The sequence below is a fragment of the Vicugna pacos genome, chromosome 18, assembly GCF_048564905.1.
Source record: "Vicugna pacos chromosome 18, VicPac4, whole genome shotgun sequence".
In the NCBI taxonomy this organism is placed as follows: Eukaryota; Metazoa; Chordata; class Mammalia; order Artiodactyla; family Camelidae; genus Vicugna; species Vicugna pacos.
This window is the reverse complement of record NC_133004.1, coordinates 14,639,167-14,664,742: the sequence shown is the minus strand read 5'-3', so window position 1 is coordinate 14,664,742 and position 25,576 is coordinate 14,639,167. Positions and strand designations below refer to the sequence as shown.

At 45.1% G+C, this 25,576-nt stretch overlaps 1 protein-coding gene across 5 annotated transcripts in view; it reads right to left on the bottom strand.

Moving 5' to 3' along the window:
- GRIN2A (glutamate ionotropic receptor NMDA type subunit 2A) overlaps nucleotides 1–25,576 on the bottom strand; it is a 420,782-nt gene that overhangs the window by 263,457 nt on the left and 131,749 nt on the right. The window contains exon 1 of one of the 5 annotated variants that reach the window (XM_072942224.1): nucleotides 22,636–22,682. The exons of the other annotated variants lie outside the window; for them this stretch is intronic. Within the exon in view, the coding sequence (XP_072798325.1) occupies nucleotides 22,636–22,665 (30 nt within the window). The 5' untranslated portion in view covers nucleotides 22,666–22,682. Of the gene's footprint in view, nucleotides 1–22,635; nucleotides 22,683–25,576 lie in introns of those variants that run through there. 5 annotated transcript variants of the gene reach the window in all.

Here is a 25,576-nt window from a genome sequence, read left to right as displayed (position 1 = left end):
TTCAAACCGGACAGCCCAACTCCAAAGGCCACATTCTTGACCATTTTGTGGAACAACCTCCAGAAAGAGCCTGGTGTCAGAGGTTCAGAAGGTGACGGCCCCTTTACCTGGGGGCTTGGGACATCAGCATCTCCCTCAATAAGTCCAGGTCAATCTAGTACCATCATGAAAGCAAGCAGCAATGCCTCCGGCAACGCCCTATGTGGTCAGCCAACCCCTGCTGCGGGGAACTCAGAGACGTGTGCACATCTCCCTTCTTCCAATTCTGTGCCTTCAGTTTGCAGCAAGAGAATAAAAATAAATTGCAGCATGGATGAAAGAGAAGAGAGTAAGCTCCTGAATCCAGCTGACCTGAGTGGGTTAGAGGGCTCAGCCAAGGGAAGCAGCACATGCAATGCTGTGGCCTCCAGTCCCAGACAGGTTATATAACCTCTCATTCTCAGCCTTAGCTGCACCTTGGAACCACCTGGGGAGCTTTCAAAACTACCGACGCCTGGGTCCCAGGCTCAGAAATTCTGATTTGACTGGTCCTTGATGTGACCTGGATGCGCAGAGGTTTTAAGTTTCTCCTGGTGATTCTAATATGCAGCCAAGTTTGGAACTCAGATGCGGATGGGTAGGCTTCTAGAACAGAGCAGTGCCTCTCAAGAGGTGGTCTGTAGACCTCTGACATCTGAATCACCCGGGGATCTGGTGAAACATGCACATCCCTAGGCCCTACCCCCTAGACATTTGGATTCATTATTACTGGGGAACCGCCCAGGAATCTGCACACTGAACAGCAAGCTTCCTGGGTGGTTGTGACACACACTGAAGTTTGGGACCCTCTGGAACTGGGTGTTGTCAGTCTGCAGCTGGTTTTCATCAAGGCGGCTGTGGAGAAGCAGGAGGGAAAAGGAGCTGAGAAAGACGCAGAGGCAGATTGAGGAAACTCGGGAACAAGACCTTGTAATTCTTGAGCATTCCTAACAACTAGAGAGAGATGGAAAGTTCTTGTAGGCAAAGCCCAAGGAGACAGAAAAAACATTTATAGACTGTTGCCTCTAAAGACTCAAAAGGGCTGTTTCATCACACGCTGACATCAATCAGGGTTGGTCTGGGAGAGGGATTCTGAAGCTGGGGGCAGTGACAGTGACACTAAAGCACTATCCTCGATTGACTCCTTGAAGGTCCTCCTCCCTCCTCCCCTCTCGCCCTGAGTCTGGGGTCTGACAAAGCACAGAGGGCCGACCTTTTCTTCCCCACCCCCAGAACCAGCACAGCACTAACAAATTCCTAAGCTGTTATGTTTGAGGATAAAGAAACGTAGGCTAGAGGAGGGAAATGGATCGTAAACAATAATCTAGGCCTGCTTCATCAGAATTAAAGATCTTCTGCATCAAAGAACACTTCCAGGAAGTGGAAAGACAACCCAGAGGATGGAAGAACACATTTGAAAATCGCATTTGATAATGGTCTCCTATCCAGAAGGTATAAAGGACTCTTACAACTCAACAATGAAAGGACCCAATTAAATAATAGGCAAAGGACTTCAATAGACATTTCTCAAAAGATGACATACAAATAGCCAAGGAACACATGAAAGGATGCCCAATGTCACTGGGAAATGCAAATCAAAGTCACAATGAGATAACCACTTCACATGCACTATAATGGGTAAAATTAAAAGAATGGGAAATAACAAACATTGATGAGGATGTGGAGAAAAAGGAACCCTGTGCACTGTTGGTGGGAATGTAAAATGGTGCAGCCGGTGTGGAAGACAGTCTGTCAGCTCCTCGAAAAGCTAAATGTAGAATTACTATAGGACCCAGCAATCCGTCTCCTAAGTGTATACCCGAGGGCACTGAAAACACGTGTCAACACAAAAACTTGTGCATGAAGAAGGCAGCAGCCCTACCCACAGCAGCCAAAAGGTGGAAACAACCCAAATGCCCATCAGGTCGTGAACGGATAAACAAGATGGGTTATATCCATACAATGGAGTATTATTAGGCCATAAAGAGGAATGAAGTACTGACACATGCCACATGGTGGATGAACCTTGAAAACATGCTGTGTGAAAGAAGCCAGACCCAAGAGTCCACATACTGTATGATTCTGTCCATATGAAATTTCCAGAATAGGAAAATCCAAGAGACAGAAAGATTAGCGATCTCCAGGGGCTGGGGCAGAGGGGTGGAGAAAGAGATGGGGAGGGAATGCTAACAGGTACAAAGTTCCTTTGCGGGTTTTGGGAAACGTTCTGGAATTAGACAGCAGTCTGAGTTCCACAATATGGTTTTATACTAAAAACCATGGGATTGTAAACCTTAAACTGGTATACTTTATGTTATGGGACTTACATCTTTATTAAAGTTTTTAAGAAAAGTTTTTTAAAAATTTTTAAATACTAGGTGTCATTTGTCAACCAATTCCTCCTCACTGGGCTAAGTACTATACATTTATCAAATGTCATGTTTTACTCTTAAAAGACTCCTCTGAAGTAGCTCCGACTATTGTTGAGAGACAGCAGAGAGCAGTAGTTGAGAACGTGGCTCTGGAACCAGACCACCTGGGTTAAAATCTCATACAATCAGCATCTCAAAGAGATATGTGCAACCCCAATCTCAATTTCAGCATTTTTCACAACAGCCAAGGTATGGAACCAACCTAAACGTCTACCAATGGATGAAAGGACTAGAAATGGTACATTATTCAGCCTAAAGAGAAGGAAATCCTGATAACATGAGTGAGCCTGGAAGACATTACGCTGAGTGAAATAAGCCAGCCAGAGAGGAACAAATATTGCATGCCCTCACTCACATGCAGAACCTAAAAATTGATAATAACAAAAGCTGAACTTAAGGTGATAGAGAGTAGAATGGTGGTTACCAGAGGCTAGGGTGTGGGGGGAAAGGCAGGGTTTTTTTTTTTTTAAAAGAAGAAAGAAAAACTGGTGGTTTCCAGGGGTTAGAGGGAGGGGGTCATGGGGAGTTAGTGTTTAATAGGTACAGAGTTTCAGTTTGTTAGGAAGAAAAGAGCTCTATGGATCATGATGATGATGGTTGCCCAGCAAGATGAATATACTTAATACCACTAAGTTGTACGCTTAAGAGGTTAAGATGGTAGTGGAGGGTATAGCTCAGTGGTAGAGCGTGTACTTAGCAATGCATGAGGTCCTGGGTTCAATCCCCAGCACCTCCATAAAAAATAAGTAAATGAATAAAAACCCAATTACCTCCTCCCTAAAATAAAAAAATGATAATTTTTTTTTAATTTTAAGAAGAGGTTAAGATGGTAAATTTTATGTTCTGTGTATTTCAGCACAATAAAAAAAAAACGGACCAAAAAAAACAAAACAAAACAAAACCTGAGCCCTAATCTTGCTGGCTGGGGGGCTTTACTGCCATTTCACCTCTCTGTGCCTCAGTTTCCTATTCCATATGTTGGGGAAAATAATAGTGTCTCCTGCCTGGCACACAGTAAGCCCCTAGGATGTTGGTTATTGCTACGTTCACAACCGTACACAATCAGATTAGGAAACTCAGACCCAGCGAGATGACCTGTCTAAGATTCTATGCTGGACTCTGAACCAGAAAAAGTCCCTAGGCTTCTACAAAGACAGAAGATTCAAACCATTCCCCTTTTCCACTTTTGTTTCAAGGAAGTTCATTCTGAGACCCATCTGCAAAAGTAAAAAGTATACCCTTTGTACTGCCCGTGAGAGGGTGCAGAAAAATTAGAACATTGCTTGTGTTCAGATACAGAACTGGCCAGACCTTTCCCCCAGCCCGGCACTGGGGATGTCAGTAAGTGGGCTGCGGATCCCACCCCCACAGGCCTTCCTCTGAGTCACTGGTAGGAAGTCTCTCCTTGCTGCCTGGGTTTATTTACCTTCTCTGCTGTGTTAGGCACTGCTAAGCTTTGCACGTTGAGTCACAACGGGATCCAGTGGGCTGCGGAACTGGGCCTTGACCCAAAACCCATCCACAGGAGAATGTTCAGTGCAGCAACATCTGCGGCATCCATCCCACAAAACCCCGAACCACCTCCCAAGCTCACACCCAGAGTGATGGAGGTGGGGACCTGGAAGCTACCACACGAGTCTGAGCTCATGGTCTGCTCTCAGCTCTCATGAGACTGGACATCCGTGTAAGGCAGGGTGGAGAACAGGCATCGGTGGCCATCCTGAGAGCTAGGACCTACTTCATGGTCCTTGAATAAGAGACAAGTTTGGTTTAAGTTTGGTTTCAAACTATGTTCATGTCACAGACCATCCAGAACTCTTTGGGGTGTGGCTCTGAGAAACACAAAGAGGAAGAAGACAGAGGCTCTGTCTGGTCTCACAGAGCCGTGGGACGGAACAAACACAAAGTGTGAGTCTGGAAGAGTCAAGAGGACTGTGGGCTCCCCTCAAGCTGTAGCTTCAGCCACAGCTCTCCACCCCAAACCCATATTTAAACATCCAACTCTCTCCTAGCATCTCCAGCTGAATATACGTGCTAATCGGTGGGAATGCCCCCCAAACAGGTCCACGTCCTGAATCCTGGAAGCTGTGAGTTTGGTACCTTCCACAGCAAAGGGGAATCTGCAGCTGTGATTACGTTAAAGCTCTGAAGATGGGAAGATTATCCTAGGTGATCCTGATGGGCCCAATATAATTGCAAAAAAGGGGGTTCCTACAAGCAGAGGGCCTTTCCCAGCTTTGGTTGGAGGGAGATGTGACTTCAGAAGAGAGGCACAGAGAAATGCAACGTTCCGGCTTTGGATACGAGGGAAGAAGCCACAAGCCACCAGCCTCTAAAGGCTGGAAGAGGCACTACATGGATTCTCCTCTAGAACATCCAGAAGGAACACAGCCCTGCTGATACCCTTGATTTTAGCCCAGTGAGACCTGTGTCAGACTTTTGGCCTCCAGAACTGGAAGATAAGAAATGAATAGGTGTTGAGCCACCAAGTGTGTGGTCATTGGTTAGGGCAGCAATAGAAAATGGATACAAGATCCAACGGGCATCTCAAAGCTATCCTCTGTCTCAGGCAGCAGCAGCCCCCGCCTTCCAGCCGCTCGGGGCGAGGCACTCCGGAGGCAGCTCTGAATTCTCTCTTCCTCTCCCTCCTACAGTCCCATCCATCCACAAACCCACTCCACACTCTCACCACCGCCACCAGCAGCCTGTCCTTGCCACTCTCATCTCCTTCTGGGTGACTGTCCCCATTTCTGCTCGTGCCTTCTTACAATTCAGTATCAACACAGAGCCTGCACAGCAACTCTGTTGGTCAGTCCACCTCCCATTTACACACAAAACCCTGCAATGATTTTCCAGGCAAGACCTCACTGTGTCCCACAAGGCCCTTTACAGTCTGGCCCACCTCCAGTCACCTTTCTGCCATCATCCCCTTTTCTTCCCGTCCTTGCCTCTTTAGTGCTCCTCACACACACCCAAAATGCCTCCACCCCAGGGCCTTTGCACATGAATGGTCCACTACCTCCCTGTTTCAAGCCTTTACTCATATACCACCTCCTCGGTGAGACCTTCCTTGACATCTTATTTAAAGCTGAAATCTCAACCTCGACATTCCTTGTCTCCCAGGTGAACACATATCTGTGCAACCCGAGACGGTTTTGAGACTATCGGTAATTACCCTGAAACTGGGACAGACCCCAAACCCTCCCTCCCTGGTTTATTTTTCTCCATCGCACCTGCTACTGTCTAACTACATATTTAACTCATTCATCTCACTTATCTGCTGCTTCCTCCCCTCCTACTCAAGCATGGAAGCATCATCACAGCAGGGATTTTTGCCCCTTTTGTTCATTTCCCCAGTTGCTCAGTAAATATTTGTTGAAAGGACTATTAAATGGGCCTCAGAAGAGGAGGTCTTAACCCAAAGGGTGGGTCAGGTCAGCGAAGGCTTTTGGAGGAGGTAATATCTTGAAGGGCAAGCGGTTAGTCAGATGGAGGAGGAGGAGGAAGAGATGTGGAAAGGACATGTTAGTCCAAGAAAAGGGACCAGCTAGGCAAAGTGTGGTGTTAATAACAGGCCACCACCAATAGCAACAACGATGGCAGCAGTGTTGCCCGGGTGCTTTGCTCTGGCCTTGGCATCCTGCTAAGCATCGTGTGCTGCCTTATCTAATGCACATAACACACACGTGTGATTGGCACCATTACTATCCCTGTGGATGAAAGGAAGAGCCCAGAGATTAGGTAACTTGTCCAAGCTCATGTAGCTGGTAAGCAGCAGACAGGGAATTAAACCAAGCAGCTTGACTCCACGGATTAGACAGGTCGAGGAGATGGAGAAAAAGATGCTGAGGAGAAAACAGTCTAAGCAAACACATGGAGTCTAAAGAAAGCTTGCCAAGAGTTTCATGGAGTCTAGATACAGGCATGAGATTTTGGGAAGGGGGAAGCTAACCGTGGACAGGGACCAGGTCTCATGCCTCTGTAGCTTCCAGTACCCCTACTCTATCCAGCATTCTGAGGCTGGGGACAGGCAGTGATGTCCAGAGGAGAATGCAGCCTGTGTCCTCAACTCTCTGCTCCGTCACTACTGCCCTGCGGAGGCACCATCCCAGGCCCAGGTTCACTCCCTTTCTCTGCCTGCAGCAGCCGTGGGCAGCAAAGGGCACAGCCCCCTTCAGCAAGGAGAGGGGACAAGGGGGCCTGTCAGGGAGCTGATGCCTCTGTCACCCGGGCAGAAGCCTCCCCACCCGTGCAGCTCCCACAAACAGAGCCCCGGGAAGGAGCGAGCACTGAGCAACGCTCAGGTCGCTGGTTGTGCACCACGATCACAAGTGTTCTGCTGTGCGTTCTGCGTCCCGGGTGTCTTTCCTCTTCGACAGCCGTGGTAGTGACAGTGATAACAATAACTGCACAGCCTGGCACTCATGGCTTCATCCATTCTAACAAGGAGGCACCAGCGATGTTCTGCACCTGTGTCCCGCCTCTGACCACCCCGCGAATGTTGACAGAGGACTTGCCGGGTGCCAGGCTTCATCTCAGGGCTGCAGACGTGGAGGCAAATAAGACACACAAGGTCCATGCCTTTGGGAGTTGAGATTCTAGAGGGGGTTGGCGGGGAGCGGCATACGGATAAAAGCACACAGACAGACATGGTGATGTCTCGAGATGATGAAGACTGTGAAGGAAGTGAAGCACTGGGCTGGAGAATAAGAGGAAAGAACTTCCTTACTGGGCTGGGGTGGCGGGGGAGCGGTGCACAGTAAAAGCATCTTAAAGAGCTGGCCATTAAGCTGAGATCTGAGGGATGAGAGAGAACCAAGGCAATCCTGTTTCAGGTGGAGGGACGTGCAAAGCCCACGGAGAGGAAAGAGCCCGGCACGTTGTGGGAGGAAGTGACAAAAGGTCACCATGGAGCATTGTGATAGTCCAAGTGTGTTCACAGCAGAGAACCCTGGGTTCAGCTCCTGACACAGCGACCTACTGGCTGTGTGAGCTTGAGAAAGCTGCCTCCGAGCCACGCCGCTCACAAATGAGGATGACGAGGAACCTAACTCACAGAATGACTGGGAAAATTAATCTAGCTGATTTACGGGAAGTGCTTAAGACACAGCATACAGTAAGTGCTCAATAAATGCCTGCTTCTGTTTTTATCTCTCCCCTGCCTGGTTGCCAGGATTCAGTACTAAGGAGCATGTTCAGGGCTGGGCATTTAGATCAGATTCACCTCTGCAAGCCCCCCCATTGCGTTTCCTGCTGGGGTTCTCACAAGGCAGTCGGCAAATATCTGCTGAATGAGCAAATAAATGAATGACTGGGCTTCCTGATTCCTTTATCTCTGAGCCACTGAAATGCACCATGAGGCCTCCTTATGACGAGGTTTCCTTTGTAAGCGATGTGATCCAGCCTGGGATTTTGTGCTCCTGGAATTCTGCAGAAAGGAAAGGTGGCAGGGAGATGGTTATTAGCCACTGTCTCTGTCTCTGCAAACACCAAGCCATCTGCACTCCCATTACCTAAGCACAGACCTCTGTGGGCGCCAAACTTCAGAGCCCTGAAAGTTGGAAGGGATTCCGAGCTTGGATCCCTCAGGCTAGGCTATTCTTGGAAGCTGAGCGCCGTGCCTGCCACAGGGAGATGAGTCACGCAGAGGGTGAAGGCTTGATGGATTTCTCCACAGCAGCAGCTATTATCAGGGTAGATCTCTGTACCACGGAACACTGGAACGTGAAGGGAGGCCTGGGCTTCTGATTTGCTGCCACTTAAGACATTATCATGCCCACCTACATCCTTGCATTGTCTCCAGATGGTAACACTAGGACCCTCTCACCACGCAAACTCCCGCTTCAAGGAGGTCGAACGCTGTCCTTTGCACGCCAACCCCTGTTAGATTTGAACAGCCCTTTGAAGAGCTTGTAAAGTGGTTGCCAGCCCCATCTCTGCCCCCGAAGCACAGGTATCCTGCTCATCAATTCCTATCTTGTGTGTTCTGTCCCCACGAATGCCTTGGTCTCCCCCGTTACATCTAAGATCTCAGAATATCTCATATTGCAGAGTGCACCCTTGCTCAGAAAGCTCTGAGTCGTGCCTGGAGGCAGAATGACAGTGGTCTTATTTCATTCTGCTTTTGCAAAGTCCTGACTGTGAAACAGAGTGACATGCCGTAAACAGGTTTCAATGTCAATAAAGTAAATAGGCACCATGGGGCAATTTCCTCAGATTTCACAAGCTTTGTCCTAAGTTTACCACGAGGCAGCTGGACCCACTGCTGAGCCTTCGCACACTTAGCACGAGGGACAGGGAGCAGGGATGGAGTGGGAGTCGTTGCACTGAGTTCCCGGCACCTGCTTAATTCCACTTGCCTGGTTTCCTTTGTTCTTCCCAAGCTGCCTGGAGATGTTTCTCAGAAGTCAGCCTCAGCTGACGCTTCTGAAGTTCTGCTCCTTACATATGCTCCCAGAAAGTTGCTCCAAGTGAAGGCAAGTTAATTAAAAACCACATTCAATCAAACTGTCACTTTGTTTATGAAAAAGTGTCGAGTGGCTGGAAATGGCAGGCACAAACACTGAAGATTAATGCTCGAAATTTGTTCTGATTAAAAGTACAATTGAGGCATTAAGAAAGAAAGCACTGTGATCCAGGGGGGGCCCTAAGCCCAAGATTCTTCCATCCTCAAATACAACTGGAGACAGCTGTAAATACAAATAGAACGTTTCTCTGCCTGGAAGGTTTGTCTGTCTTCATGAAGACAAAGCGTCTGGAGGGGACTGGTTACTTCAGAAGGGAAACAAGAGCTGAGATGTGCTCAGCGGTCTCTCTCCCCACACCTGCCTGTTTCTTAAATGGCACATGCTCCAAATGTGATGTTCCCTGGATCTGAGTCATACTGTGGAACTGATGTTGGGATGAGTGGGAACTCAGAGACTCTCTGACCCTACTTTCTCATTTTTCAGACTGAGAGGCTAAGACCTACGGACAGAAAATAGAAAACTCACGGCGCCTTGTAGAGAAGAACCTGGGCGTTTGCAACAACATGGATGAAGCTTGGGGGCATAGTGCCCAGTGAAGTAAGTCAGAGAAAGACAAATACTGTATGATCTCACTTATATATGGAATCTAAAAAACAAACAAAACAAAAACAAACCTGAAGTCATAGAAAAACGGATCAGATCTGTGGTTACCAGGGTGAGGGGTAGGGGTGGGAAACTGAAGGAAGGTGATTAAAAGGTACAAAGTTCCAGTTTAAGATAAGTATGTAATGGACAGCATGATAACATTGCTGTATGGTATGTTTGAAAGTTGTTAAGAGAGGAAATCCTAAAAGCTCTCATCGCAAGGAAAAAAATATTTTTTTCTTTTCTATTCTTTTCTTTTTTTTTGGTATCTTTATGAGATGACAAATGTCATTGTCACTGAAAGAGACATCACTGAAAGAGAGAAACAAAAAAAAAAATGAAGGAAGAGAACCTGGAGTCAGGAAATCTAAGGTTAGTTTCACTTTCAGAACCCTTCTTTTTCCACAAGGCTACCAATCTGCTGGTATATTTTATCCAGCAGAGAAATCAGTTCTAACAAAGCTTACCTAAAAGCAAGTGGCTTTTACCTGGCTCTGCAAAGAGATGCCTCTCCTGTATCCAGTGTTCCAGATTTGAAACATCCAGGATATCATATGATCATGCTCCACCACCTCTTCCAATGAAACAGCTGTTCTCCAAGCCCACAAGCTGAATCCAAAGATCAGGAAGAACAGGATAGAGTCTCTCTCTTGGATTTGGGCTAACAGCCATGGCAGGTAGAATTCCCAGATGACCACCAAAGTCGCTATCCTTGTATGATCTCCTCCCCTTGAATATGGGTGGGACCTGTGACTATGATGGGACATCACTCCTGTGATTATGTTATGACATGTGATAAAAGCAGAGACTTTCAGGTGTCATTAAGGTCCCTAATCAGTTGACTTTGAGTTAATCAAAAGGGAAATTATCCTGGATGGGGGTCTCATCAAGTGACAGCTTTAGAAAAAAAAAAATAGGCTTAGACTTTCCTTATGTTCAGGGACTGGAAGCAGCAAGCAGAGTTAGTCTTTCTCTTGTTCTCTCTTTCTCCCAGTCCCTTCCTCCCTCCCTCCATTGCTGGCTTTGGACAAAGAAGCCTCTTAAGTTCTACAGCTGCAAGGATGTGAGTCCTGCCAACAACCATGTAACCTTGGAAGAGGCCCTGAGCCCCAGATGAGACCCCAGCCCCAGCTGACACCCAGATGGCAGCTTTGTGAGACCCTTGGCAGAGAATGCAGCTAAAGCCAGACCTGGAATCCTGACCCACAAACATCCGTGAAATAATAATGAGGTGTCAGTCACTAATCTGGGGGTAATTCATGACACAGCTAATACACAAGCCAAGAACCAACAGTTCCTAAAGAGGTCAAGGTAGAGATGATGCCAGTGGTACCCAAATGAAGAACTAGCACTAGACATTCTCCCATGTGGGCCTCCTTTAATAATAATAAAACAGAAAAGACTTCAAAACCTAACTGGCCCACTTCCTTTACCTGCCATTCTCTTTTTGAAAATTAAAGGCCTACCTGGGCACCCTGGGCTGACTTGATCACAGCATGATTAGATAAGCTTCCTCTAAGAGCTAAGGAAAAGAGGACTCTGCCAGCACAGGAGGAACAGGTTGCTCTTTGAGGGGAAAAAAAAACCCACAAACATCTTTTCAAAGGAAACATTTGAGTTGCAAACCTAAAAAAACAACACCTTCAGCCAAGAAGAAACTCCCACCATTTGGCATTTGCAGGAGCTGGAGGAGAGATGACGCAAAACGGAGCTAGCTCTGGGTGTGCAAATCTCCAACAGGTGTGCAAGACACAACAGTCCCTGTGTTAGTTCCCCACATCCCGGACCCCAAACAGGTGCTAATGCATGTGAGAATGAGAAGACGTGCCTGGCTGCTGGGAGATGGGATTAAACATTGCCAGACAGTATTTAATTAAGTGTTGAACTGTTGGTTGCTGGGTTTAAGTGTTAACCTTTATGTAAATTAAAGCCAGTTGGATCATGGGACACTTTCCGTTCAGAAATTGCTTACATGGTTACCCAATGCCATTAAGATTATGGTTACCAGGGCAGGGGGAAGGGGGTGGGAAGGGATAAACTGGAAGTTTGAGATTTGCAGATACTAACTGCTATATATAAAACAGGTAAGTTTATACTGAATAGCACAGGGAACTATATTCAATATCTTGTAGTAACCTGTAATGAAAAAGAGTATGAAAACAAATATATGTATGTATATGTATGACTGAACTATTATTCTGTACATCATAAATTGCCAAACATTGTAAACTGACTATACTTCATTTTTTTTTTCCTGGTGCTTTTTTTTTTAACATTTTGTATTGATTTATAATCATTTTACAATGTTGTGTCAAATTCCAGTGTTCAGCACAACTTTTCAGTCATTCATGGACATATACACACTCATTGTCACATTTTTTTCTCTGTGATTTATCATAACATTTTGTGTATATTTTATACTTCATTTTTTTAAAAGTCAAAAAAAATTATATAAAAATCTAAATGATTGAGAAGGGTCCACACAGCCTCTCACTCTGTCCACCTGCCTCCTCTCTACCTTCATGTGTCACGACTCCCGGGTCTGCACTCTGTACTGGAGACTCACCAAACTCTCTCATTAAGCGCCTTCTCTGCTCCCCCTTTCCTACCCCGAGAGCTACTGTTTGTCTTTCAAGACAGGCTTCAAAGTCACCGCCTCCAGGAAGCCTTCTCTGACTCTTCCTATGCTGTGTTAGATATCCTAGGATAGCCTGATCTGTTTATCTGTTCAATGGGGATAAAAACAGCACCTCAGGTATAAATGCTAAATATATGAACACACATCAAGCACTTAGAACCTGGCGACATGTCTTCAGCACAGAATAAGCACTCAGTGGATATTTCTATTGTTTACTGAGCACTTCCTTAGTACCAAAAGTCATGTGGGCAGAGAGAGTGCAAAACAGGCACAGACCCTGCCCTTTTCCCCAGCATCTTAAATGTGGGGCTTGGCACAGCCCCTCCTACAGAGCAAGCCCCTTTTCATACCAGACTAGAAAGTAAGTGAGCCTTTTCCTGGAATTTGTCCTAGAGCAAAGCCTTGCTGGAACCCTGAACCTAATACCAAGGTCATTAAGACCGGAAATAAGCCTGTTTTTGACCTCATTTAGAATATCTATCTACAGGAGGCAAGAAAAGGGGAGATGTGACAAATACGCCCCCTAAGGAGAATATTTCAATGTCTCAGCAAAATCTCACCTCGGGATTGGATGTTGTCCGCATACCTCACATGCATACATCTTTATCTCAGCAGATGTCATCTCCTCTGGGGAGGTTTTCATAATTTCTGCTCATTAGGAATTAATCTCTCCTCACCAGACTTCTCCAGAGTCTGACTTGAAACTCTTATGCACTTTTCTTCCAAGCTTAAACACCAGCTGATGCGTGATATATTTATTTGTTTGTTTATTTTATGCCTCCATCCTCTGAAACGTAAGCTCTACAAGGACTAGAAGTTGGATATGGCTCATTGCTCTGTAAACAGCATGTAGGTCCATACTTGGCATACAGTAGACACTCAGTAAGTATCTGTTGAATGAATGAGAGGAGGAGGAGAAGCCAAGGCTTTGAGAGTGTTTCCTGTGCACCAGGACCTGTTCTCAGTGCCTCATGTATATTCACTCATTTAATCCACACAACAGCTCTGTGAGTTAGGTACTTACTAGACCCGTATTAGGATGGGAGAAGCTGAGCTATGGAGCATTTCAGTTACCTGTCCTGTCATACGGCCAGTGAGCTACAAAGTAAGGATTCAAACTCAGGCAGTTGGGCTCCAAAGTGTATGATCTTCGCCACAAGACCAGTAAGAATGAACAAATGAACGAATGAATGAATGAGTGAAAAATTTAGGATCTGTCACATCCTGTCAATGTAATGTCTGGGGTTATACTGGGGGATCCTTATCTACTCCCCAGGTATCTCCTGGAACGTTGTAACCTCTACAAGAAGCAAAATCCTATGCCTTGCACACAGTGAGTGCTCCAGAAATACTTGCTGAATTGAATCACACCCAAGTCAGTGTTTCCAGGTATTCTAAGTACCATTTCCCACAGATCCCCAGCTTCCCTTCCCACGGAGAGTCACAACTCCTCTGTAATAAATTGCAATGTTGCTGACCCTTACCTGGAGCTTTTGGCAACAAGCAAACCAAAGCCACCATGCCTCACAGGGGTGCTGTCACCAGTTTCTGGGCCATGAGTGTTTGATACTGAGTGGATGATGAGTTTGGAAGAGCAGTGATGCCAAAAGAAATCATTGCTTCTTGAGCCCTCTGAATCCTCACGCTCCCTGCGAGGAGAGAATGTGTATTCCACCCGCCCGCGAAGCAAAGCTGCAAACATAAGACGTCTGCGGCAAGAACCAGCAGCTTCCCGGCCAGACTCAACTGCAAGTGAGCAAGTCCCCCACCTCTTCACTGGCTCAGAAACAGCTGCCAAATCATGGTGGGTCCCCAAGAGAAGCTTCACCATACAAAGGGGAGGAGCAGCTGGGGAGAGAAGGGAAGCAGAGAAAAAAATCCTGGCTGCCTATCTACCTGGGACAATCTGTTTTCTCAACAGCAACTAAAGACTGTGTACCAGGACCGGGCAGGCAAAGCATGGGCATATGCCACTCCTGGGTTAATCCACGGACCGCGGGGAAGAGCAGGCAGCACTGCAAGGCTGCCGAGCTCTAAAAATACTCAGCTCTTTCCCAACATGGCACGAATGGTCAGCTCTTAGCGGACAGGAATCCTGCCAAACGCATGCCTAGCTGGATGCTCTAGACTGAGTCCCAAGGCTGGGGACTTAGAAAATGTGGAATCCAGCACAGGAAGTGGCTTTCCCTTGAGGGTGATCAGAGAGTGATGAGGCTTTAAGAGACTGATGTGTTTGGATTGCCCTGACCTGGAGGAATGGAGGGCGGGGTGGGGGGGTGGAGAGAAGAAGCCTGCTGCTGCAATAGTCCTGGAAGTCAGGATAACGTGGTGCTTAAAGTCACAGGCTGTGGGGCCAAACAGAGTCCACTTAAATCCTGGACCCACCATTTAGAACTCTGTAGTTCTTGGGGGTGGAAATTTAATCTCTCTCTGCCTCAGTTTCCTTATCTGTGAAAGGGAACGATAATAAAAATCACCCCCATCTTCCTTATTGATTTTCATAAAAATGTTAGTAGATTATCATTCAGCTATTACTGCCCCTCTCTGCAGGAACTTTTCTCATTGGGCAACTGGAGTCCCCTTTGATGCCAGGCTCAGAACCAGTGGAATATGCGTGGCAGTGAGGTGTGCCACTTCCAAGAAACTTCAAGACACATCTCCTGGTCTAGACCTTTCTCTTTGACCCCTGCCATGACCCAGAGTGGGGCTGCTCCTTCAGCCTGAGTCCTGGTTCTAGGATACGACGCAGAGCCACAACTAACCTAACATACACTACGAGCAAGAAATAAACATTTGTTTCATAAGCCACTGAGATTTGGGGGTCGGTTTTTACTGCAGCATAAAAAAGGCTTAAATACCAACAGACACAAGAATTAGCTGAGATCATCCGTATAATACACTTGACATATGTCTGCATTTTCCTAAGCACTCCATAAAGTTTACTTATTACTACTAATATCAATATCATCATCACTGATTCTCACCCAGGTTGGAGACATCACATGCCTCCTTGAGCAACTAGGGAAAGCGTCAGCCCTCTCCCTTGAGAAACGCTCTTCCAGATCGCATTATGCACACAGCGAGAGGTGGTTCTCATGTTCCAGGCTCAGAGCCCCTGGCAGAGGTGCCCAGGCCAAGAAACTCATCTTACCATCCTGAACTAGGCTCCTGAAGCTTCAGCATGAAAACTGCTACCACAGACTCCCTGGGGCCATGTCAAGTGTCACTGTATTCCACTTTACTTTGCCCACCCTCGCCCTCCACAGAAGCTGGGGGGACTGGCCTCCAACAGCTGCAACAAATAAGATTAAAGTGAGCAGAAGGGGAGGCATTCACAAAAAATAAAGGCAGTTAGGTAGGGAACACCGTCCTCCCAAAGAGACAGAAGAGGCCCTGTAGCACCAGCAAGTCTCCTTTTCTCTGCAGCAGAAATTTGGGTCTCAAATTGGATAAGGTGGCTCCATATGAACTCTAGGACTGTTTTCTTCTATTTCTGTGGAAAAACGCCATTGGAATTTTGAAGAGAAGGAAACATCCTCAGTCTGATGGACAGCTTCTGCCGAAAACCCACAGCTAACATCACACTCAACAGTAAAAAGACAACGTTTTCCCCATCAGGCCAGGAACAAAAGCAAGTTACCATTTCTACTCAATACTGTACTAGAGATTAGCCAGTGCAATTGAGTAAATAAATATAAATGACTTGAGTAATTAGTTTATTAACTAAAGCAATCCAATTCACATGGGAAAGGAAGTAAAACTTTCTTTTCTCGTAGGCGACATAGTCCTATAAGTAGAAAAGCCTAAAGATTCCACCAAATAATAATTGAACTAATGAACAAATACTAGAAACAAAATTTAGAAAACAAGTCCATTCACATTAGCATCAAAAGGAATAAAATATTTAGGAGTAAATGTAACAAAAGAAGCACAAGATTTATACTCTGAAGACTACAAAACAATCTCTAAAAGAATTAGAGAACATCTAAATAAACTGGGGGACATCTCACATTCATGGATTGGAAGACCACTAGATTCAGTACAATCTCCACTAACATTCCAGGAGCAGGGTGTTTTTGTAAACATTGACAGACTTACTCTAAAATGTGTATGTAAATTTAAAGGATATAAAATAGCCAAAATAATTTTGAAATAGGAGAACAATGTTGGAGGTCTCACGTTACCCAATTTCAAACTCATTTTAAAGCTTCAGTCACCAAGAGAGTGTGGCTTTAAGTCAAGGACAGACATCTAGATCAGTGGAACATAACTAAGGTTCTGAAAGAAACCCTTATATTTCCGTCAGTCGATTTCTGACAAAGACGCCAAGACAATTCAGTAAGGAAAGGATAATCTTTTCGACCAACGATGCTGGGAAATTTTTAAATCCATAGGCAAGGAAGTGAACTTAAATTCTTATCTCGAACCACACACAAATATTAACTCAAAACATTAAGTGCTGAAACTATAATCTTTTAGAAAAAAAAAGATTAAGAAAATCTTCACAATCTTGGGTTAGGCAAAGAGCTCTTAGACATAGCACCATATTTTTTTTTAATGAGCCATAAAAGGGAAAATGGGTAAAATAGACGTCATTAAAATTAAAAGCTTTTGCATTCCAAAATACGCCATTAAGAAAAATGAAAAGCCAAGCCACAGACTGGGAGAAAATAGTTTCAAATTATTTATATGATAAAGGATATATATAAAGAATATATAAAAGAACAAATCATGCTCTCTGAAACAAACAAAAGAATATATAAAGAACTTTTACAACTCTGTAAGAAAACAAACAACTCAAAAGATGGTTAAAAGCGTTGTGAATGGTCCATCTGTGTTTGAAATGAGTGCTTATTCCACAATTATTAGGTGTAATATGTCTCAAATAGATACATTTGATGATAACTTTGTTTAAATTTTCTATACGTTTACTGACTTTTGTCTCTCAATGGATTTTTGTCTCTATCAATCACTAAAAGATGAGTGTAAAACTTTAAAAAGAAAAAGACGGTTAAAAGACTTTACAGATATTTCGCCAGAGATAACCTACAGATGGCAAATAAGCATGTGACGAGGTGCTCAACATCATTAGTCATTAAGGAAATGAAAATTAAAACAATGACAGATCACTTACATACTAGAGTGGCTTAATTAAAAAGACCATTATTGGCAAAGATACAGGAAAACTGAACCTCTCATGCATGGCTGTGATGGAAATGCGAAATGGTGCAGTCACTTTGGAAGACAGTTTGGCAGCTCCTATTCTTCAGTATCTGCTTGAGAGAAATTAAAACATGTGCCCACACAAATTTTTGTATATGAATGTTCACAGGAGTATTATTTATAACAGACAAAAAGTGGAAGCAACTCAAATGCCCATCTGCAGGCAAATGGATAAACATGCTGTATATCCGTGCAATGGAATATTATCTGGCAATAGAAAGGTATGAAACATCGACACATGCTACAACATCGGCTAAGCTCAAAAACATTATGCTAAGTGAATGAAGCCAGGCTCAAGAGACCACACATTGCATGACCCCATTAATGTGAAAAGTCCAGAAAAGGCAAATCTATAGAGAGAGCAGGTTAGCGGTGCCTGGGGCTGGGGTGGAATGGATGACTGTCTACAAACAGGCTTGAGGGAATTTTGTAGAAGTGATCAAAAATGTTCTAAAATTGTCTTGTGATGGTTGCAAAAAATCTGCATATTTAATTTAAAAAACTGAATTTACGAGTAAATTTTGTAATTTGTGGATTATAGATCAAAAAAGCTAAAAAAAGTAACTAAGCCCAACCTGCTCTCCCAATAGTCTATCCATCCAGGCGGCCTGCTGTGCCACCGACCTAATCCTTTCAACAAGAGGTAGAAGCATTTAGGCATCAGGGTGGGATTTGAAGTTGGGCAGGTTCTAACCTCTTTCTCTCTGAATAATCATGCCCAAGCAATATTTAGGAAGAGTTAAAAAAATAAAAAGACACAGACAACACAATAGTGTCAGCACAATAGTTACACGTGTACATTTTTAATCTCTTCAGTTCTAAAAATGGAGTCTTGTTACAGTCCAGGGAAAATCGGGTCTTTCCGCTGAATAATGAATTAGCATCTCTGCAGAAAGGTACCATCCTGCGAGATCTCCCTGCCTTTAGCGGTTAGGCCACACGGGGACAGCAGCGCCCCCTGTGTCTCCAGGGAGATGAGGCGGCAGTGGATGAAGATGGCTGTGTCTTCACCAGTTTGATGAGTTCTCTCATCTCTGGGAAGTCAGCACAGAAGAAACTCTCCTTTGTCTGATAAAATAATAGCTTCCCAGCGCCAAAGGGAGTACTAACAACAGGAGGTTTTTTTCTCTCTTAATAATTTCACCTTCCAATCACAATAACTCTTAGTAACTGCTTACCATGTGCCAGGCATGGTTCCAAGCGCTTGACATGTATTAGCTAATTTAATGCTCCTAACAACCCTATGACGTCAGTTCTTTTTTATTCCCCTTTTATGGATAAGGAAACCAGAGCAGAGAGAGGGTAAGTGACCTGTCCAAGATCCAAGATCCCACGGCAAGTTAGTATAAAGGAGCTAGGATTCAAATCAGGCAGATAACCCCAGACCCCTTCTCTTAAGCCCTCTACCTCTTGTACCCAGAGGCACTAAATAGCAAGGTTTGGGGGAAAGAGAAGTAAATTAGAATGCCACCTCCCACCTTTCCAAAATCCTGAGAGGAAGAAAAGCAAGTGGAGCTCAGAGTTACAGTTTCTTTCCACCACAGGCAGGGTATGTGTGTCAAAGAGGCAGGTAAGCATTGGATATTGTTGTTCTAGCAGCCTGCAGGTCCCAAAGAAAACTCGACTTTTTTCTTGCCTGGTTCTGAAGAGAACAGCCCCTCTGTCAGAAGACTGCAAGTATCAGAGGCATGTTGTAGGTGTGTCCTGTTTCTCATCAGGCCTCCCCATTTCCTGGGCCACTAAGGTCAGCCCTGACTTGTGCGAGGGGCTGGGCACACAGCTAAAATTCATGTGTACCCCTCCATTTGTCATATAGCACTGGCACCTGAACTCAAGTGACTATATTATAATTAGAAGGCTTCAACTAGCTTTATATTTAAGACCTACCTTCTCTCGCTATTTTAGGGGATACCCTAACAGCCAAAAAAAAAGTGGTGGGGGAGCCTTTTGTGGAAGATTACATCTTCAGCCCAATTCTTCACTCCTCACTATATCCCTCATCATGCGACGCTGTGTTTCCTTCCACTAAAGGAGCAAGCAGGGCTAATTTCCCTTCTTTACTTGGCATTTGGTCGTGTGCCTTGGTTTGGTCCATAGAGTGAGGTAGAAGTGACAGTGGACCAGTTCTGAGCCTAAGCCTTTAAGACACCTTGCATGTTTCTGCTTGTTCTCCTAAGCCTTGGTAATTATCATAAGAGGAAGCTCCCCAGGTGGCCACTGCCTTCTCAGCTGAAGTCACAGAATAAGCACACTCAGGTCTGCTTTCAGAGCCCACAGAGGAGCTAAGTCAGCCATCCCCATGCTTGAAACATCAAGGAGCCTGCCTGACCAAGATCGGCCAACTCCAGCCAGCCCATAGGTGTGTGATAACGAGTAATTATTGTTTTTAGGGTGGTTTGTCACACAGCAATAACTAACCAACACACTTTGTTACAATGTGGCTTTTACCTGGGGTTGGTGGGGGGGGGTCCAAGACTGCAGGGAGGGGATGGTCCTGGGCCCTCTGACCAAAACATCCATGCAGAGCTCATGTAGTTTGGTTTTTTTCCTTTTAGAAATGAGAAGTGTCGTGGCCCAGAAAGAAGGACGGCTGCATCACCTAAGGAATGGGCTGTGCTGGAAACGTAAATCTCCTGTCTTCCTAGTCCCGGGTCCCAAGACCTGAAACCCAGGTGTCAGTCAAATAATCTGAAAACTCAAGATTTTACCAAGCAGTGTACTAGTTTCCTCAGGCTGCCATCACAAAGGACCATGGCCTGTGGGGCTTACAGAACAGAAATTTCTTTTCTCGCGGTCCTGGGGGCTCAAAGTCCGAGATCAACGTGTCGGCCAGGTGGGTTTATTCTGAGGCCTCTCTCCTTGCCTTGCAGATGGCTGCCTGCTTGTTCTGTCCTCATGCGGTATTCTCTCTGTACACATCTATGTCCTCATCTTCTCTTCCAAGTCAGCAAGGCCATGATTAGATTAGGGCCAAGCCTAATGACTTCATTTGAACTTAATTCCATCTTTAAAGACCCCACCTCCAAATACAGTCACATTCTGAGGTCCTGGACACTAGGATTTCAACATGTGAATTTAAGGCTGGGGTGGAGGGGGATACAATTCAGCCCATAACAAGAGGTTACGCTCTGCTTAGCACTGTGACAAACAAGTGTGATGGGGCAGGTACATTATAATCAGGGACCCAGTCCTGCTCTTTACTCCTATCTCCCCCCGAGCGGTTGCCACATTAACCTGTGATGGGGTGGAATGAGTCATGCCCCTGAAACAATGTGACACTTACCCATGGACCCATCAGAGGACAGCAGGGTTTGGGTTTTAAAAAGCACAGAACTGAGAGTCAGGAGGTTCAGTTTCTGTTCTGCTGCTCACCTGTTGTGTGACTTTGAATAAGTCACTCGGACCTCTGAGTCTCAGTGTCCTCATCTGTAGGACGTGAACGTGTGTGAGGGGGCTGGTGTAGAACCGTGGTTCTCTGTTCTGGCTGCAAATTCTTCCCATGTAGGGAGCATATTTTTAAAAAGAAGCCCAGGCCCTTGCAGACACGGTGGATGGCTGACTCCAGGGTTGACACAAGGAAAGTGCAAGATGAGCCTGGAATATTTTGTTCCAGCAAGTAAGGATGTGTGCAAAAACCTATGGGGAATGCAATGGACTGAATGTCCACTCCACAATTCATATGCTGAAGCCCTAACCCCCAGTGTGACTGTATTTGGAGGTAGGGCTTTTGGGAGGTAAGGTTAAATGACCTCATAAGGGTGGGACCCTAATCTGATAGAATCGGTCACCTTCTGAGAAGAGGAATCTCTCTCTCTTTCTGTCCGCCCTGCTCCAGTCTAGGCACATGGACTGGGGAAAAGCCGTGTGAGCACCTAGCATGAAGGCACCAGCTGCAAGCCAGGAAGAAAGAACTCAACCATGCCGGCACCCTGGCCTCGGACATCCAGCCTCCAGAATTGTAAGGAAATTAATTTCCATGGTTTAAGCCACCCAGTCTCTGGTGGTGTGTTATGGCCACTCGAGCTGACTAAGACAAGAGGATGTTCAAAGAACATAAGACCCTGTTTGAAGAGGCACTGCTTGGCCAAATCTGGGACAATTTAAGCACAAAAATAAATTATGACAATAGTGGATTACAGCCCTTTGAGAAACTTGAGAATCAGGAGTCCATACTGGTATAAACAAATAAAGGAATAAGAAACACTCTTCTTTATAGCACAACACCAACTAATAAAGAGAAGAGATAATAGAGAAGGAACAATAGAAAACATGAATGGATGCTAAAGCTCGTGAGCAAAAACATGATGAGGAGCAGGATGCTTACATAGTCTCAACGTACCTCCCTACAAACTACATATTAGTTACAAAGAGGGAAACAGTAACTTTACAGAAGAGACTGCAAATACCTTAACCAAGTAATCAAAGTGAACATCACCAGTGTCGGGACCAGTCGGCATCACCTGCCTCCTGGTGTGATGTCCGGAGAAGGACACGGCATCACTTCAGTGATATTCCTGCCAAACAGTTGTAAAGGAAATAGGGCAAAATGCAAACAATTGGTGAATCTGAGTAAAGGGTATATAGGAGTTCTTTCTACTATTCTTTCAGCTTTTCTGTAAACTTGACTTATAACAAAATAAAGAGTTTAAAAAATATATATGGGTCCAGGTCCCATCTCACTCTGATAAAATCAGATTTACTGGGTAGGGAGCCCAGGCGTCCATGTATTTGTTTTTATTTTTCTTGTTTAAGGCACTTGTGTGACTCGACTGTGCTTCCTGGATTGAGAACTCCTCTGGGTCTTAGAGGATGATCACATTCTGACGTTCTCTGGACTAGTAGGCACCAAGGTAAAGGGTCTAATGCAGTATGGCTCACGATACAGTCCCCAGCCAACAGCAGCATCACCTGGGAACTTGTTAGAAACAGAAACCCTTGGGCCTCATCCAGACATAATGGATCAGGTACTTGGAAGGAAGGCCAGCAACTGTGTTTTAACAAGCCTGCAAGGGGGTCATTGTGTCCATGAAAATTTGAGGACCACAATCTACACTGCTTCTCAATCATTTTAAGGTGACTAATCATGTCCTTCTTTTCCTTTTTCCTTTTTACCACAATCAAAATATGGTTTAAAACACACACACACATAACATAAAATTTACTATCTTAACCACTTTTAAATGTACAGTTCAGGAGTGTTAAGTATATTTACATGGTTGTTGCAATGGACCTCCATTTTCATCTGGCAGAACTGAAACTCTGTAACTGTTAAACAACTCCCCATCTCCCCTTCCCTGTGGCCCCCGGCAACCACCATTCCACATTCTGTTTCTATGAACTTGATGACTTTTGATACCTCATACATGTGATACCATACAGTATCTGCCTTTTTGTGATTGGATTATTTCACTTAACATAATATCCTCAAGTAAGTTGTAGCATGTGACAGAATTTCCTTCCTTTTTAAGGCTGAATAATATTCCATTGTCTGTATAGACCACATTTTGTTTATCCATTCATCCATGGATGGACCCTTGGTTTGCTTCTACCTCTTGGCTATTGTAAATAATGTTGCCATGATCATGGATATGCAACCTCAATTTTAATATGTATACAAATCACCTATGAATAGTGTTAAAATACAGATTATGATTCAGGGGTCTTGAGTGGGGCCCCCCCCCCCGGATTCTGCATTTCTTACAAGCTTCAGAGTGATGTCAATGCTACTGGTCTGCAGACCTCACTTTGAACAGCAAAGGTCTAGACCCAATGAAAAGAGAGAAAGGACCTCAGAAGAGTTTTAAAGCAGTGTAGATGTCAAGCCCAAGAGATCACCTTTCCCAAGTGTCCCTGAAAAGACAAAGTCCAGGAATTACAGTGAAGTCATGGGTTTTACCTCCACTATTCCAGCCCATGCCTGATGTCCTCCCACCCTTGCCAGATACCCCAGCTCTTTAACTTCCCCTGCAGGTCAGCACCCCATGCATGGCCCTGCTACAACCACCACTAACTCCCTGAAAGTCATCTCTCTCCTACGTCACCCTCATGCCAGATCCCCGGAGCCTGAAAACAAAGAACCAATCTACAAAACTAACCAACTCAAAGGCATCTACTGGAAATGGCTAGAACTCTTTCCCAAGCTTGAGGCTGTAACAGTGGTGTTAACTGTGATGGTTTTTAGGTAGTACAAGGACACGGAATTAAACAACATCAAATCACATGGTGAGAAAGCCACCCCCTTTCAAGTGTTTCAACTCTTCTGAAAACGTCAAGGAAAAAGTCCCAAACACCCTACAACACTTGCTAATTTCCCTTTTTAACAGAGATCAGACTTCGAGCTCAGAGCCTTAGGCAGGCAGCAGTCTCCAGCTAGAAATAAAAAGCACTGTTTGGTCTTTGTTGTATTTACTTTTGCACTTACTTTCTATTTGTGGGAAGTGATACTGGTTTTCCATTTATGGTTCCAATGCCAAGTTGCTTTTTTAAAACAAATGTACTTAAATTTAAAAGCGAGTGATTTAAAACACACATTAAACAAATAATCGTAGAGGAAATATTTGAAGTTAACGAAACCTTAGAAGAGGAGGACTCCAGCCTCTTCCCTGCGAAATCGTCTTGGCGTCTTGGAGAACGCATCCTTCCGGGACCAAATCTATGAGGCATCCGGGGAGGAACAGTACCTCTAGACAAACTGGAATACTGCTTCCAATAAAGGGGCTGGCAGAACTAATTTTTGCCCTTCCTTCTGGTCCATGAAATCTTTCTGAAACACGGGGACTAGAAAGGGACCTTGACCAAGTCTGCTGCTGTGGGAAGATCCTGGATTCTGTGGGGAGTCAGTGGAGATGGGAGATGGCCGATAAACGTGATCAGATCCTCAAGCTGCCTGGGGGCCTCCTGCACTTTCATTCTTAAACTCCCCCATCTACGGGAATTCTGGATCAAAGAAGCTTCTAAAATTCTCCATGCCTTCTGCACCTGACCAAAGAATCCCTCCTTGACCTTAAAGACTTACAAAGGGCGTCATTAAGAGTAATTGCAAAACCATTATGGAAATCAACTACCTATTTTGAGATGACTCCACATATTCAGTATAAAAGATACTTACTCTAAAGCTTTTGGTGTTTTCATTCCAACAGGACCTTCTTTTGATGTTGCAAGCAGCATTGCAATTTTAAAGGAGAGAAACATTCTTCTCAGTAATTAAATGCAAATCACCAGAGCTCCAAATTCTGGGGCCTGTCTCCGGAGTGCCTAGATTCAGCACCAGGGGAAACAGCTCACTCAAAAAAGGAAACAGGATGTTGTTCTGCCTCCCTCCTGCTCCCCTCCTCAGCTAACCAGTGCTCCCCTGACTCAGAAAAAAATGTGGAAGTAGGTGCTCTGTCTCACGGCTGATACTACCTGGAGACGCTTTCTTCCAAGAGCAGGACGGGTCAGAAGAGATCTGTTCAGTACTCTGCCACCCAGTCCTGCTATCGCTAAGGTTCTGATTTCCTGGCTTGTTTACTGGGGGCCAAGAGACAGAATAGAAGTCAACTTGCTTCAAAGGCTAGAAAAGACTTTTTCAATGCTACTTCCTCCAGAATGCCATCAGGACCCTTCACCACCACCAGTTAGAAGGAACTCTGCTTTCCCATGGCAGTGAAGTCAGAACGTTCTCAGTTCAAAACACCAGCACCAGATCATTTGCTCTTTCAACAAAGTTCTTGAGCATCAACTATGGGTGAGGCACTACCCTGGGTGCCGACGGTACAATGGTGAGGACACATGGATAGTTCTCTTCCCTTACGGAGCTTAGAGTCAAAGAGACAGGAGCTAGTCAAATGATCGCAAAAGTAAATGGAACACCACCAAGTGCTATTTAACCACACGAAAATAACTTACTGGTCCAGGAATAACAGTAGAAGGAACGGCACATGAAAAGGGCCAGTGCCAGGAAGGAGCAGGGGAACCTGAGGGGAACTGCAAGAAAGCCCAGGGGAATTGTGCAGGGAGTCAGGGGGCAGATGAGAGATGGGAAAGTAGCTGAGGTCAGCCAAGCAGTGCCTTGAAGACCAGAGAGACCATTTTTATTCCAATCATCATAGTAAAGGAAGCCAGCAAAGGGGCTGAAGCAGGAGGGGAGACACGGATTGCATTTGGAAAGGCTG